This window comes from Pyxicephalus adspersus, chromosome 4 (genome assembly GCF_032062135.1).
Source record: "Pyxicephalus adspersus chromosome 4, UCB_Pads_2.0, whole genome shotgun sequence".
Classification (NCBI taxonomy): Eukaryota; Metazoa; Chordata; class Amphibia; order Anura; family Pyxicephalidae; genus Pyxicephalus; species Pyxicephalus adspersus.
In genome coordinates this window covers 37,693,933-37,711,234 of record NC_092861.1, presented here as the reverse complement: position 1 = coordinate 37,711,234, position 17,302 = coordinate 37,693,933, and the positions used below count along the sequence as shown (strand labels likewise).

Sequence of the window (17,302 nt, the reverse complement as noted above, 5' to 3'; positions counted from 1 at the left end):
CATTACAAATCAGTCCTGACTTGTCAGTTATAGTATTATTTTACTGAACATATTTTTATTGTAGTTCAGATGTGGATGTATTGGGTCTGATTTATTAAAGCTCCCCAAGGCTGGAGAGTCTACTTTCGTCAGTGAAGCTGAGTGATCCAGCAAACCTGGAATGGATCTGATGGATTGAAAATATTTGCTAACAGCAAATAACTTTTAAGAAATCCATTCCAGGTTTGCTGGTTCGCCCTGCTTCACTGATGAAAGTGTATCCTCTCCAGCCTTGGAGAGCTTTAATAAATCAGACCTATTGATTGGGAGCTATTTAGCTTTGTCTTGTGTAATCTAATATTGTATTTATGGTGTGAAATATTACTTGTTTGTACAAATATATGTTTTGTTTGATTGTCATACATTTTTTAAATGTAATGAATTAAACACTTATCATAAAAAAGGTTTAAGTCATACCTGGTTATTGGTATGGTATTGATTATATGTATATTTTAAAAAATGTATTTGAGGAAAACCTGTTGAAAGCTGTTCATGAGAGTTGACAGAATTAATTCTCATACTCCAAAAAAAACAAATACTATTTCCATAGCTGTGAAGCTGAACCAACTCTTTTCTGAACAATCCAAGAGCTTTTCTGTATGTCATATTGTGTCTTTTGATCTAGTTTTAGGGTTAGAAAACTGACTGTGTATGTCCAGAAAACACTTTCTTCAGTTTTGGATAGAGTGGAGATGAACCCCTGCAGAGTTTTATTGTTATTAGAGAGATTATTCCCCACTCACTGTGTTATTCTACGTTACTACATGAACATTTTTATTTCCTTCTAGGTCAGTTTTCGGCATTTAATAATTTCACAGCAAGTTAGGAAAAATCTCTCTAATGGAGTCGCAGATTGTAGGAAAATCTGATAAAGGTTCTAACTCTTCCTCACTCTATTTGAAACTAAAAAAACGTTTTAGATCAAAATACAATTTAAAGCTTATAACAGAGGTTAAGTTTAAAATATCTAAGAGTAAAAGCAGAATAAAGGTAACTTTATTATAGTTAATCACTAGGTCATATGTTAGGAATAGCTGTAATAATTGTGCCCCTTTCTCTCTCCAGGTACAGTTGTATACCTGCAATTACAAGCATTCTTAATCACGCTCAACATGAATGGAACGATGGAAAATTTTAAAGTGGACTGTTCCAAATCAGGAAGACACAATTATTTATTTATTACTGTCCCGATAATTTACAGCATAATATTTGTTGTAGGAATATTTGGGAACAGTCTTGTAGTCATTGTCATTTATTGCTACATGAAGATGAAAACAGTGGCCAGCATATTTTTACTGAATTTAGCCATTGCGGATTTGTGTTTTGTGATCACATTACCTCTATGGGCGACTTTTACAGCCATGCATTACGAATGGCCTTTTGGAGGCTTCTTGTGCAAAATGGCGTCAGGAGCAATCACCCTAAATTTATACACATCTGTTCTTCTGCTTACATGTCTCAGCATAGACCGATACAGAGCTATTGTGCACCCAATGAAATCTCGCATAAGACGCACCATGATGTTTGCCAAGATGACTTGTATTGCAATATGGAGTCTTGCATTTTTGGCTAGCCTACCCACTTACATTTTTCGAAGAGTAATCCTACTTGGAGAAGAAAACATAACGGTGTGTGCTTTTGTCTACAAGTCCAATGAAACACAAAATGTGATGATTGGAATGGGCATTACAAAGAATGTTCTTGGGTTCTTTATTCCTTTCTTGATCATTTTGACCAGCTACATATTCATTGGAAAGACACTAAAAGTAACTTTCCAAGGGCAAAGAGGCAGAACTAGGAATGATGATATATTCAAAATGATAGTGGCTATCGTTCTTGTGTTTTTCTTCTGTTGGCTTCCACATCAAATCTTTACTTTTCTGGACATTTTGATTCAGTTGAAATACATAAAAAGCTGTGTAGTTGAAGACATTGTGGACTCAGCTATGCCAATCACCATATGTATAGCATACTTTAACAGCTGCCTGAATCCTTTCTTGTATGGATTTTTTGGAAAGAATTTTAGGAAGCACTTCTTGCAACTTCTTAAATACATACCACCACAGCTAAGGACACATGCAAGTCTGCACACAAAAACTAGCACTCTTTCTTATCGCCTTTCTGACTATAACAGAGCCTCAGTCAAAAATTCTTTGAAGTTGAATGAAGAAGAAGAGATACATGTGGGAGGTTCCTAAAATGGTAAATATTAAAGGCTGTACGACATATCATTGAAAGACAGCGGTGTAGGGATCAAGGTCATAGATAAGTCAAATTGTAAAATCCCACTTTTTTATGAGACTAAAAGTATGTCAGTTAATATATATATACAGTGACTACTGTGTCAGTAGTCACTAACACATTCTAGTCACTTCCTGCTGAGGGCCAGATGTGAGTGCTAATGCTGTAAAGTAAGTGAAAGATTGCTGAAAAAGCAATAGATTTTCTTCAGAGGTAGTCCTTATACAAACAGTGTTTAGATCACCACCCCTATATCCCATAGTTTAAGCTAGTGATATTAGAATTTTTGTTGTAGAAAAATGAAGCTGGTTTCAGATTAAAAAGGAAGTACATTAATAATATTAATAGCTATTAAACCCCACTATTTTTGCTTAGAATGGGAAAAGAGCAGGACCTTTGTCAGATGTAATTGCTGTTTTTGTCATCATCGGGGAAATATATGTTTACTTTTGTGCTCCATGACAGCTCTTTGCTGGAAGATAACAATCAAAGTCCAATTTTTTTAGAAATATGGAGACCTCTACCAGGAGATCTCTTCTGCTAACAAAGTAAAGACAAACATTCCCCAGAACAGATATAAAAGCTTAATAACGGTTCTAACCCTTGCCCATTCCTTGCATAACTAGAGCTGCAAAAAATAGCAAACAAAGACATTTTTTTTTATGAAAGTAAAGATAAATGTATGTAAAAATCAGGGGCAGTGGGAGACTTGTCAGTTTAACACACTATTTGAAGAGAACAGTGACACCATCAATGAGGGCCAAGTGGGTACTTCAGGAGCTTGTTCCTGCACTGAATATATAAAGGTCCCAGTGTGTGCTTCAGGAGCGTGTTTTGGAGGGACCAAACTCCAAGCATCCCAAACTCAAGCAGATTTGCTGTTCAAAGTGCACAACTTACATACCAAGACTTCTCTCTCTAAATCATGTTTCACCAAGGATGGGCATAGCCATAGAGAATATGACTAAGCTTGTTCAGGGGAAACATCCACACTATTGCTGCTCTTGTAGTTAGAGATGTCTACAGTATGGTAACTCTGAAGCCAATCAGTTCTTATTTTCACCTGAGCACATACCAACAAAATGAAATCATACAGTCTGCTCTGTTTTACTACATACCATCACTGCTCTTTGCACTGCTTTATTGTATACACTCAAATGTACAAAACCTAGATGACTAAATACTTGCTATAGGTAGAAACAGCAGATTTTAGTCATTTTCTAGGCTTCATATACAAGAGGAGTACTACACGTGCAGTATCATTTTATCGATTCAACTGAATGAATCATTGCTCTAATGAACACATTTCCATGACTATACCTCATTTAAACCGTGAATGTTTATTATGTACTTTACAACAGACACATTAATGTTTAATTGTATACTGTATATATATATGTTTCCATTTTCTGGTTTATATGTCTGTACATATGTTTTACTATACAATTCTTTATTCTAATCTATTAAGCCTTATTTGAAAGGATCAGTCCACTTACAATGATATTTTGATAATGGGCACATACCTAAATCACCCAAATGCCTGTCTTAGAGAATATCTTGTTTCTCTTGTATTCCCCATAATATCGAAAAAAATTTTAAAAAGGAAGAGGGTGGCCTCCCCAAAACAGGTTTGCCACACAGAAATAAGAGATTCTTAGATATATAACCTCAACCAAAAATCAAAATGTAAGTGTTGGGTGGACCGACCCCATAACTAATGTGAGAACACTTCTACATATTTATATAAGTATTATTACGAATGTGTTTTTTAATATTTATTAAAACTATAGACAAATTCAGAGTTATCTTAAAAGTAGCCATAGACTGTCATTTTACTTCATTAGGAAAAAGTAAATGTGTACCTGTAAATTAAGTCACTTCTGGACTATTTTAGCACAGTTACTTCTTTGAAACTGTGTAATAGTTAAGTAGCTTTTGTGAAACACAGCAGCGTTCATACCTGTACATATTGAGGCTCATGCCTTTTCCATTGAAAAAAAAAAATGTATGTCAGTGCGCATTACCAAGCATTAATAAACTTTACCCTGAGCTGATCTGCATTTTAATGTATGTTGAAATGTCCTTTACATTTCACATTAACACATGAAATGATTTCAATGAAAATGTGAGTGGTTCAAAATGCAAAGGTGTAAATTATAACATGTAGCTATTTGTGCAATAATAAAGCAGCTAATATGCAATAATAATATTATTAATTGGCGCCAGCATATTTTACTATACAGTCTATTCTATTATATTTCCCATTCAATGTAAAATTACCAAACCAAAGTATTACGATTTTGTGTGTGTCTATGTATATATATATATATATATATATATACTGATTCATATTCTGGTCTTGAAGTTCACTAAGTTTCCACCCAATGTTGGCATCCAACTTCTCAGGAACCTTAGCCTAACAATAAAACTCCATGAGTACATAAAGGTAGCACAAAGTATACCTCAGTCCTTGTCACAGACAAACACAGCTAAAATTTGAGATACCTGGCCCAGATCAGTTTGTCAAAACGTTAGTATTTTGTAGTGCTTGAAAAAAACAAAACAAGTAATCTGCTGATTTTATTGCTTTTATGTTTACTATTTAACAATTATGTATTTTTGAAACATTAAAAATCAATTCCTAATCTATTTATGTTTTTGATAATCCTTTAGATTTCTGTATTCTCTAAAACCCTCTAAAAGATGTAGAGGAGACCTCTTCTCCTTTCAGGACCAGCTGTGAGGGCACAGCTGTTAATACCTACAAACATTATATCAGCTTCCTTATCACTTTTTGTACATTTACAGTTTATTAGTAAGTTGGGTATAGTGTCAGAGTGGTGTTGGGTTTCCTCTATGGTTTTAAAGAAAATATGTTGGTTAGTTCCAACCCCTAACTATTGGAAAGTAAGGAGTTCAGTTCAAACTTTGCTGGAGGTAAGAGTTTATGAAACCAGAAAAAAGAGGGTTTTTTTGGCAAACTTTGTTTCATTTAATTCAATGTGCAAATTAGCTACACAGAGCTCAGCTATCACATTTTAGGTTTAAAGCGTAGCAAGAGCACATATGTTCTTGGTCAACATAGATATTATAATATATACAGAGTATATATAAAAAAAAACACAGACTAGAGGATATTATGTTTTTTTTTTTTTTGTTAATTTCTACAGTACTCTGCATGGGAGGAGCATCAGAGGTTCCAAGAAATAGGTTGCAAATGTTTGCCTAGATCTTGTACATTTTCACAAAAACCAAAGAAACATAAAAATACAACTGAGTTGTTTAGGCAAAAATAACATCTTCTTGTGACCTTATAGTTTGTTCCCTCATGTTTATAAACAGGTCTGTAGATGTATCCAACAGGTAACAAACAAAGATAAGCCCTCAAAAAAAAATCTATTGGGTTTCCACTAAAAACCAATGTCCCCCAAAACACTACAGCTGTGGTAGTACCCTATGTTAGCTGGAGTCACCATATTTAAAAGAATTCTGCTGCTCTATTCCTGCAAAACTTAAACCAACCCCTGCATATATATATATATATATATATATATATATATATATATATATATATATATATATATATATATATACCATGTGTACAATATTGCATAAACTGCTGCTTTATTGAATGACCATCAGAGCAGTAACACAAAATCTTATGGATTATGTACTATTCTGTTGGATGTATTGCTAACCTTAAACCTTAAGCTTTAAACCTAAAGTGCTACAAGTTCAAATTACTGATAATTGGCACCCTCAGCTTTTTAACACATAAAACTAATTAAATTAACTTATAAATGATGATTTCCAGATGTTGTTTATATATATTTCATTATATCCATCACTATATACACAATTTGCCGAATGACATATAAGCTATATTTTTCTAGTTTAACATGCATAAAATAATAATAATTAAAAAAATGGTGTTCCCATTTTTGCAGGACAACACAAAATAAAACTGAAAACATTAAGTACTAATGTTACTAAAATAAAAAAAAATGTATAATACTTCATTTAGGTGTCACTATTGTGCCCCACTATGCACACATTATATAAGATCAGCAGGTTTTTGTGCAATTTTATTACCTGAGAGTAAAAAGCAAAAATTGTAGGAGCTGGTGTGAGTGCCAAAAACAAGACTATATGCCACTCTCTGAACACAACACACATGAAAGTTTTATGTCAATTTCCAAATGAAATATACTTAGAAAAATGTTTAAATGCTAATAAAAAAATTTCCAAAAAATGTTTCTTTTCAAGTACAAACTGAAAGAATAAATTTTAGTGCAGCTTATTTTATCTGTGAAGGTAATTGATACCTTTATGTTGTATAATGCTGTATATTATTTTTGGTATATTCAGAAATTAATGGTATGCAAAGTGCAGTAAACTATAGCAATATAGCAACTCAGCAATCTTACATTGCCCCAGTGGATCACCCAAAAAAATTTCTTCTGTATCCTGCTCCCAATTAGGTTGTTGTTCAAGAAATGTAACTGCAAAACTGTGTGATTATTATGAAACTGTGAGGTTTTGTTTGGTGATATTGTTCTCTAAATGTATATGTATAATGTTTTGTGATAATGCACTGTATATGTTACTTGTGTCAGGTATAAATATATTGGTAAAACATTGTGTTTTAAGTGAATGTACTTGTGTATTAAATTGAATGATAAATGTTTTATAGTGCTTAATAAATTTATATTTGTTATTTAAATTTACTTTATTTCATTATTTATAGCAAGTTTGACTTAGTAAGAAGTGCACTGGCATGTCCTCTTTTATATAAAATGGTTGCTGTTTAGGAATTTGTTCTGATTATTGGTAGCACAGTATAGCAGCCATATGGGCTAAAAATAATGATAATTATTTATTTCTAAGCATGATAATATCTGTATGAAGCATCTTCTGAGGTCTAAAGTGGACCTAACACCACATTTTTAACATTTTAAAAGGGTGGCTAAAAGTGCAGTGATTGTGGGCTGCTGAACCTCAGAACTGTATTTTCACTACATACATGATAATATAGTCAAAATAAAGTTTGCACTAAACTTTGAAAAAAAAATCAGAGTGGGGGTATTACTATTATACTATACCTCCCTCTTTCCCAGTCAGATAATGTAAACACTACAATTATGACTTTGTATACCTAAGTACAAAGATTGCTGTGTATTAATTTAGCATTAGCAGAAATGAATCAATAAACTGACCATGAGCTACAGTCAACAAATTATTTCTAAAGAAAAATATTTTAAATAGTAGGACAAAATCATCAGGGAAGTTACATACATTTGGAATGTAAGCTTCAGGTTTAGAACTCCAGCACCTCCAGTTTTCCAGCGAATACTGTGCATACTGTGCACAGTCACAGCATCAGACTGGTGCAGTTTTGTGCTTATACAAACATAAAGATAAGTGATTTGATCGGCTTTACTTGGCCCAGAGCTTACAAATGTACTCTGTTTGGCTATCCACCAACTTTCCAATGCTGCCTATCCTTTCACATTCCTCTGATGAACCCCACAAGGGTTCTGTTATCAATCATCAATGGATACTAGAAGTCAACACTTAGGGGAGTGTTTATAAACTCGTCTACCCAAGATTTTTTACCTAAAATGTATGAATTTTTTCATATTATGTGTTCAATTAGAAAATATGTGAATCAATTTAAAAAATGCACATTTTGGGTAAAAGTTTAGTATATTGAGTGAAAACAATTATAAATAGACCCTTTCTTCTACAAAGCAAACTGACAAAATATTTTTATAGAAAATATTGAAAGATGCCTATACTGTTTCTGCTGTGCACCCTAGTAAGTTATATTTTACTGCATGTATCTCTTCTTCCCAATTTCAGGTTTGGAAGACCATAATGCTGGAGCATGGTGTTTAAAATGATAAAGATGATGCAGAGGTAAATAAAAAAAGAGAGAAAATGTCCATGAACACCTGCAAAGGCCCACTCATAAATTTCCTATTCATTTTAAAGGGGTGTTTATGAGCATTTGTAGGTATTTTTGGACATTTGGGTTGCCTATTTCAATGCTTTGAGTATGAATTTGATTAGCTTCTCCCATTATTCTAGAGAAAGCAGCTTCTTTTGCTGTAAAATGTGTCAAAAATACTGGGCTTCAGGGTTAAAACAAGTTGAATATGGTTAATATGACAACATGTGGAAAAAGTTTAGGTGATTAACCAGAAACACGGGGAGCATATTTTCTAGATATGATTGTGACAAATTGGTAGTACTCAAGAGCAACCATATGTTATGTGAATTATGATTTGGTATATATATATTTTAACCTTTGTAAATACATTGGTAAATACATTAAAGCTATTCAAGGCTGGAGAGGATATACCGTATTTTTCGGACTATAAGACGCACTTTTTCTTCCCCAAAACTGGGGGGGAAAAGTGGGTGCGTCTTATACACCGAATACATGTTAAATATACCGGTAATTAAAAAAATCATACTCACCCGATCCCGCGATGCCTCTGTGTCAGAGTGATTAGAAGGGGATACATTGACACAGAGTGATTTTTTAGTATTTTGTTCAGAATCTTTTTTTTCTAGGTTTTTCTCCTTTAAAATTGGGTGCGTCTTATAGGCCGGAGCGTCTTATAGTCCGAAAAATACGGTACTTTCATCAGTGATGCAGGGTGATCCAGCAAACCCAGAATGGAGCTTGAGCATCTATTCTAGCAAATGTTTTGAATCCTGGACCAGATCCATTCCAGGTTTGGTGGATCACCCAGCTTGACTGATAAAAGTGTATCCTCTCCTGCCTTGGAGATAATAAATAAATCAGCGCCGTTATGTGAAGTTTTTATATAGTGGTATATTTTTTTTTAATTAATTAGTTGGAAAATCCTATTTTTTTGAAAAAATATTTATTATTGTATGCTTAATATGAGCTGGGGTTGGACATATTGAATCATGCATACCAACTTAATAGCACTATGTTCTCAATAAAGTATATATATAGAATATAAAATAATATATGCTATTTTCCATATACCAAATGAAAAAAGGAACTAATAATAAACCTTGCAAAAGCCCATGGTGGAAAAATGTATGGCTTTCTATGTTGTGAGCTTGAGTTCTGATCAAATAAGATGAATTGTTGCTTGAGAAGAGCTCTAAGCAGGTCACTGGGTATCGCAGCCTAAAATTTAATTAGATCATTGCATTTTTTTAAATAGTGCAGTCAAATACAGAGATGATAATTAAAAGGTAAGTAGCTAACTTATAGGTTATCGCCAGCCTGCCACAACCTCTTCCATTTTTCACCAAAACTCCATAAAGACTGCAAAAATTGTATGCTGCACATCTCTTCCTCCCCTGAGGAAGCCATTAACGGCAAACAGGTTCGCAACTGAGATGAATGTGTTTTGATTTTTTGGGGGGACACTGTCCATCTATACTTTAGTGTCATAGGAAATACCTTTCTGAGACGATTTCAACACACTGATTTATTACCATGTATAATATCTTTTCATAAGACTAAATATTGTTTCTTATTTGTCAAAAACTTTTTCCTTTGTTCGTTATTTACGCTATATTTTTATTGGTTGATTTGTCAGAGGGCCTCTTAGAACCCAAAAGCAAAACATTGTTGCATACCAAAACTGTACAATAAAAAATTCTAATTCAAGTTATAATGTTGATTAGTGTGAATTGTAAGCATTCTAACTCTAAGTATGCAGTAATGAGCACATTGCTACATAGCTAATGAAGTAGACATTCTGTCCACCACTTTGCTCTCATGCACTATTTATATTCATTTATCAATCTGATTGCTAAAAAAAAAATTGGCATGTCCAATTTTTTTTTAGTTTTTAAAATGAAGCAAGAATTTCATGGCCCTGAGGACTGTGAAAACAAAAGAACTTTAATTTAAATGTCCCTAAATTCTCAGTTGTGAAATTTATTCCCATCTGATCTGCGTACTCAATTATAACAGTTATTTGCTCTGAAGATGAATGGGTTTGATCATTTATAACAACGTTAATTGAAAATCTTCAGTTCTTTCCCTAAGTAATCAGGAAATGTAACATATAAAGCAAATTAGTATTGTTTGTAAAGTAGTGAATAAAATCTAAAACAAAATAAAATATGTGTTGATTGAATGTTTCATTTTCATCTTAAAAGGTGCCAGTTCCAATTTTTACAATGAAACAGTTTGTTACAATGTGTCAGCACCTAGTAACAGCTGTTGGATCTCACTGCTTATAAAGTAGGCTATTTTGTATAACCAGATTAATACAGCTGGGTCAACATAAGTGCAGCCAGATATATGGAAAATATCCCCAATAAAGCTGCGTACACACTTGCAATTTTTGTCGTTGTAAAGGATCTTTCACGATCCTTTCCAACGACAAGGGAGTGCACGATGCATGAACGGTGCTGTACATACAGCACCGTTCATGCTCTATGGAGAGGGGAGGGGGAGAGCGACGGAGCGGCACCCTGCTGCGCGCTCCCCCCTTCCCTTTCATTAGGATCGGCTGTCGTCCGTGGATCCGGCAGGTCGGTCGTCCGGACGATGGACGACACCGACTGTACACACGGCAGATTTTCGCCCGATAATTGGCCGATGCCGATTATCGGGCGATAAAAATCTGATGTGTGTACGTAGCTTTACTCAATAAGACTACTTCAAGCAAATATTCCACATTGATATATGCACATAACACAGGTGTAATTTAGTAAATAACTATTAGTCACTTTGCAATATAGTGTGTTACTGAGATCTCTATTACTGATGGTAAAAAGATGTTAAAAGATACATAGCTGCTGTGTTGATCTGATACAATGTTATCGCTATATAAATGTATGCACCAAAGGTACCACATTAGGTAATTAATTAGCACCAGTATATATTCTTTAGTTTAATTGTCAGGAATTTAGGCAACCATATGCAATGTGCTAACAAACAGCAATGGTGCCCACCAACAATTAGGAGGCCAATCTAGTGTGGAAAGCAGATGAACAAATTTTTCCAATCAGGAAGGTCAAATGCTATGAAAGAAATGCAAATTGTGGTGCATAAATGTACTATCACCTTCTAAAAGTCAACAGAATGTTGTAATGTTGGCTAGGGCCTCGTTAGATTAACTCAATATAATGTGGGAAGTTGCGGGTTTAAATTATAATGCTGTAATTTGGGCTGGGGCATGCCATAGGTTACAATGTTAAAATGACACAGTTTTGGGTTTGATATAGTGATGTAAGCAGATGGGGCAGGGGCAGATTACAAAAACAGGTAACCTTCTTACAATAGCACCACCTAAGCACAGATCTTTTATCTGATAATTAGTCCTAAATGAGGATTGAAGGGATCAGGAGAAATTTCCACCAAGAGGGTATATAATTCAATAGTTTTGACTGAAATGAGGCAGATTGCTTGTTCAATTTGTTCATTAAAGCAAAGGAAAGCTGGTTGAAGGTAACTGATGTTGCTTGTGAGTATTAATGCTTTGTGTGTTGCAAAAAAAAGTTTCAGTGTAATACATCCTTGACACAGGAAAGAATGCAATTTTATTAAAAAACAAAACTATGTTATGAATCCAGGAGCGGAGAATGTGCTCTGTCAGCAGTTAAGGCATGTCTTTACTGTGTTATAATATAGCCAGAGAGGAATGCCAAGAATAGCATCTGCACTATTTCACTTAATCAGGATTTATATAAACTCAACTGAACTCATTACAGATATCTGTGCTCGGGCTTTTCTTATTGTTGATGTCTGCTAGGTTACATGTTACAAACAGCACTGCTCTGCATAAGGTACTGTCCCAAACCTTCTCATACAGCATATTGATTCTGTGTACATCATCAAATGATGGGAGAAACTGTTCCTCGTAATTTCAAAAGCGATTTGTAATAATTCTACATGAACAATACAGGTAGTCCACAAGTTAAGGACACCCAACATATGGACAACTCCTAGATACGAACTGGGCTTCCCTGCTTGTTCATATGCAAGATGGAGGCTTGATGTGGGCAGTTTGCATGACTTGCAGGAGAAATCTTTTGCTAAACACAACTGAGGTAGTGGGTGATCTTAAGGACTGAGCTCTCTGCAACATCTTGTAACTCTTTAACGACCAATACAAACTCTGCAGTTGTTTCTTTTTGCATATCAAACCACAGCCAGTTCCAGAGGTTAATAAATGTCTAGGCTCCATAAAGTTTTTTTTTTGCTTTGTTTGTGATTAACTCACAGTGAGGATTGTATACAGTAAATTACAACACACTGTCTATGATAATGCATTCATCTGACACAATGACAACCCTATGTGCACTGCACTGAAATCACTGCTGTGTTGTCATCCCATGCAGTCACTGTAGCTGTAATGAATATAGTGGTGCATCTATGTAAAAGTTGAGGAAGAGGGTTATCAATACTGTCACAGTTAAACCTCCTTCCTAATGTAACTGTCAGGATATATTGGCATTACACTGTTATTCCAGGTAAGTAAAGCAGAGTTCTGAAAGAGCTCATGACTAAGTCTTGTACATGATTTTCCACTCTCATATTAGACAACTTAAACTTGGTAACATTAACATTCAGTTTTAACGATGTGCAGGGATCTGTTCCTGTGAGAAAAACCTAAATGTACATGTCTGGTTACCTAAATAGTACAGTGACAACACAAAGTGGTCATCCATGAGCTATTCCCCAATCCTGTAAAAGATGTTGCTATCACAAAGAAAATATGACAATGACGTTCCAAATGTCACTGTGTACAAATCGGTATTGCTCACATGTAAGAGGGACGCACTTCAAATGTATTATTAGCATCCTTCTGTCAGAACTGGCAAAGTACTGTCAATAACCCAAAATAAACATTTGAAAGTGAAGACTAATTTCTCTTACATTGCTATATAAACCATGTGAACTTCAAAATTATGTCATGGGAAAAAAATCATGAACAAATTCAGTCATTTTAAGTCGTCCACTAGATAAATAATGGTGTACTCAGTGTAAGAACTGTCTGTAAAAGAATGTTGTGTCACCTCTACTCCTACTATAGTGCTTCTTATCCTATTTGAAAGGGAAATAAAAAAATAAAAACACTTCCGCAAAGCTCTTACTTTAATCATTTTTCATTTGGAGGATACTGACTGTTGACTTGTATACAGTACATAAAGTACACTGCAGCTTTTCTATTGGAAAAAAAAAGCTGACCTAGTGGTGCCCACAAACGTTTTTAGTGCACCTTGTCTGCCAAAAAGCTGTTCTGTTTAGGCAAAGCTAAAACCCTTCCTGGTACTGTCATAGCTTGCCTCCACCCCAAATAAATTCCTTTTTATTTTTTAAATGAACGGTTCTTAATAATTTTTGCTGCTGTACAACATGATTGAATTGTGTTATACAGGCAGTAGCATTGAAGGATGATGTGTTAGAAACTATTGAAACAAAAAAAATATTCAATTTAAAAAACAAAAAAAACAATAAATGATACAAAAAAGTTTATATTTTTTTATGTTTACATATCTGCATGCATATTGCCAGTATATCCTCACACTTTTTCATACTTTAATTAAAACACTGGTGTTCACCAACATTGCACAAAGAATAAAGGAGGACCTCATCTGGGAACACAGTCAGACTTTTGAGTTATTGGGCAAAACTTTTAAAAATGTTACATCAGACTTTCACCTATCTGTTCAGATATTGGTCAAATAGTAGGTACACTCATTTTACACAAGGGCTTTTCCTTGAATTGGTATTACCTTGGCAATAAAATAAGCATACCTGTCGAATAGCAATTTTTAAAATAAATCAATTTGGGGAGAATCCATCTTACATCGCTCCTCTTCATCTTCTGCCATCTTGGTTGGCCAGGTCAGTATAGCCTAACACCACATCTGTGTGGGAGTTCATTCAGGCATGGTTTCTAAGAAAAAGCCCAAATCTAAACTGTAATGCACCTGAAAAAAATGTATATTGAGTTGAATAGTTAGCATCAGAAGGGAAGACTCGCTGGGATATTCATATACCCATTGTTATGCATAGAAAATAAAATTTACTAGAGCAATCAGACAACACTCAGAATGTGACAGAACAAATTACTGTACGAAAGGAAGAGTAACTAGTATATAAAGTGAAACCTGCCATTCTGTAAATCCCTAAAATTGGTATTTACAGCAAAAATTTAGGATTAAAAATTAAAGTCACACCCTAGGAACAAGGGTAGGAACAACGTCAAATTACTCAGACAGTTATGAGTGGTGTTATGTTTGAATTCAACTAAAAATCTAATATTGGTCATTCAGTTTGGTTTAATTCCAGAAGCAACAAATATTGATATTTAATATAAAAATTCTGCTACTGAAAAAAAAAATAAGGCATTTTTGGGGGCAGGAACTACTGACTCCTACTTTGGAGACTTAGTATTATTCTATTTGCATGATATTCAGAAATAAATACAAACAGTGACTGTAGTGTTAGTGTGTAGAACTAAATTATTAACAGGCAGGTATCCCACTAACATGTTCCTCATTACGCCATTAATATATGTAAAAATGTAGGAAATGGAATTTACAAGTGTATTCTACTAACATCCAGATTATTGTATGTAAGGAAGAGTTCATTGAAGTAGAATCTACTACCCTGTATAGTGTCAAGGTTGTTTTGTGCAAGGTACATGATGAAATATGAAACAATATCTTTCTTATCAATATCCTATCTTGAAAATGTCAAAGAGTTCAGTTTTCACTAAATTACCAAATTACCACTAACCTATTTACTTTATAGAATGAGATTGTCATACTCAAAATGCATTATTTCTTGAAATCAGTTTGTGGTTAGCAGATTAGACAAGCCTTTTGTTTACCAATTTAACATGGGTTTACCCTTGGAATACCTTTCAGGTTCAAATGGAACCCCTGCTACAAAATATAAATATATATATATAATTACTGGCCAATGAGAAGAATGTCACTCTTACAGATTGCTTAAAAGATCATTGGCCTCACCCAAACTAACCTGGAAAGTAGAAATTGCTCATTGCTCAAGGGAATCCTCAGAACCTCTGGAGGAACCCTAGAATTCCATGGAACCCTGGTTGTGACACAATGGATTAGACTATTATATCAGAAGGCTCCCACATTATCCATAGCGTCATCTTTAACCTAGAAAAGCACACAGTAATCAGAGAAGAGCATAGAAACACCAATATGAAATGATCTCATAATATTTAGTAATGGGAAGAATTCCATTACCATGAGAGCATTCCTCTGGTACACTTTACTAGTTCACCTATTTCTATCTATAATACAATTGACTGAATTATTGATGAGCACTAAATTATTAGGCATTTACTTTTTTTCAAATTAATCCCAAAACAAGAAAAGTGATGTTAAATGTACATTGTCAATGTATCACAAAAATGGTTAAATATTGTTTACTATAAACCGCATGCACTCTCATGCTGAAGCAGAGAATACACAAGTCGGTGCTTAGGGCCTTCCTTTACTTTCCATGGTCTAAAAGACTACAGATTCTACTGCAATGTGCTGCAATGCCAGAAAAGTATTCGTAGCAGCAGCAAAAGTAATCCAAATGAATACAATTAGCTGATTTTACATATGTATCTCCAAACTGAGACATGCATGGAAGACAAAAAACATGATTAGTACTATTATGTAGGAATTTCGGGTTTACAAAACTGGAGCAGTGCCTAGAGCTACTTGCATAGTTTTAAGTTTCCTGTCTGAAAAAACCCTCATAACCCTCATAGACAGCTGACTCCTGAACCCAACAGCACAACATGATTTACGGCAGTTGTCATTTTTAGTAGTGTTAATCTAGCCTGCATAAGTGAAATCATTCTGCCAATTCAACACAATATATGTGGATGACACACCATAAAATGGATAAGTACCCCACTTGTCTGCCTTTGCATCCACTAAAAGGCTAAATGACACTGAATGGCTCAAAGTCTTTGGACACCTGACTGTTAAACCTTTATGAACTTGTTCCAAAAGCCAGTTCCAAAACTATGTTTTAAACATTAAAATGGTCACTTTGCAGCCTTCACTCTTCTGGAAAGACTTTCCAAAATATTTTGAAATCTGAGTCTGTGGATATAGGCATTTGTGAGATTAGGTATAGATGTTGGGTGAGAAGACCTGGCACTTCAGTCCATCCTAAATATATTTAGCACAATTGATTCACACCAAACTCAATAAACTTTGTCTTTATGGCCTGTGCTTTAAAATTAGGGGCACAGTCATTATGTAACACAAAGTAGCCTAACATAAACCTACATAAAGGTTTAAATTGAACAGTTGTATAAAATGTCTTGCTGTGGGATTTACAGCATTTTTGGGAACACCAGAACTTAATGATTTAAATGGATTGTTAATTGTTCCCCTATTTTTTCCCATGGTGTAGTAGTATTAGTATGGTGTCAATTCCTTTTTTGCTTTCGTGTTGGTGCATTTACATCATAATTCTATTTTAAACAGATAAATCATGAGATCTGTGAGGGAACACATATATTTTTGTTTTTTAAAATCCCCAAATGGTTAAAAGCACGATTTAATGCAAATAGATAGCAAATATAAAATGTACTCACTGCTTACATTTAGTTTTATTGTGATGTAAAGTCTTCTTATAATATAGATAATCATATAAAGACTAAAATAAAACGTTTATTTTAATTTTAGTATTCAATATTGCTGAGTGGGAAGATTGGGTGTAGTTAAAAAGTGCTTAAAGGTATAAAAAAAGGATTAAACAAATGATCAAAGACATTAGAAATTTAAGTGTACAGTTGACATATATCCAGAAGTCATTTTTGGATAACAGTTAAGTCCGAGCAATGTCCATTGCATTGAACGAGATCTAATAAAACATGTGTGTATGAATAACAAGTCATTAGGTAAATAGAGCAAGGCCAAAGCTATAATTAATCATACATGACAAAAATAGGTGTACACTTTCTTCTAGCAAATCATAAGCTAAAAAAACAACCTGACCAACATATAAAAGGCAGATGCAGTC

The 17,302-nt window shown here is 34.2% G+C and overlaps 1 protein-coding gene across 1 annotated transcript in view; it reads left to right on the top strand.

Moving 5' to 3' along the window:
* The window catches only part of AGTR1 (angiotensin II receptor type 1), a 40,849-nt gene extending 33,842 nt beyond the window's left edge, over nucleotides 1–7,007 (top strand). The window contains exon 3 of the mRNA XM_072407901.1: nucleotides 1,105–7,007. Coding sequence (XP_072264002.1) covers nucleotides 1,152–2,237 — 1,086 coding nt within the window. The 5' untranslated portion in view covers nucleotides 1,105–1,151 and the 3' untranslated portion in view covers nucleotides 2,238–7,007. The remainder of the gene's footprint in view (nucleotides 1–1,104) is intronic.
* The last annotated feature ends 10,295 nt before the right edge of the window (nucleotides 7,008–17,302 follow it).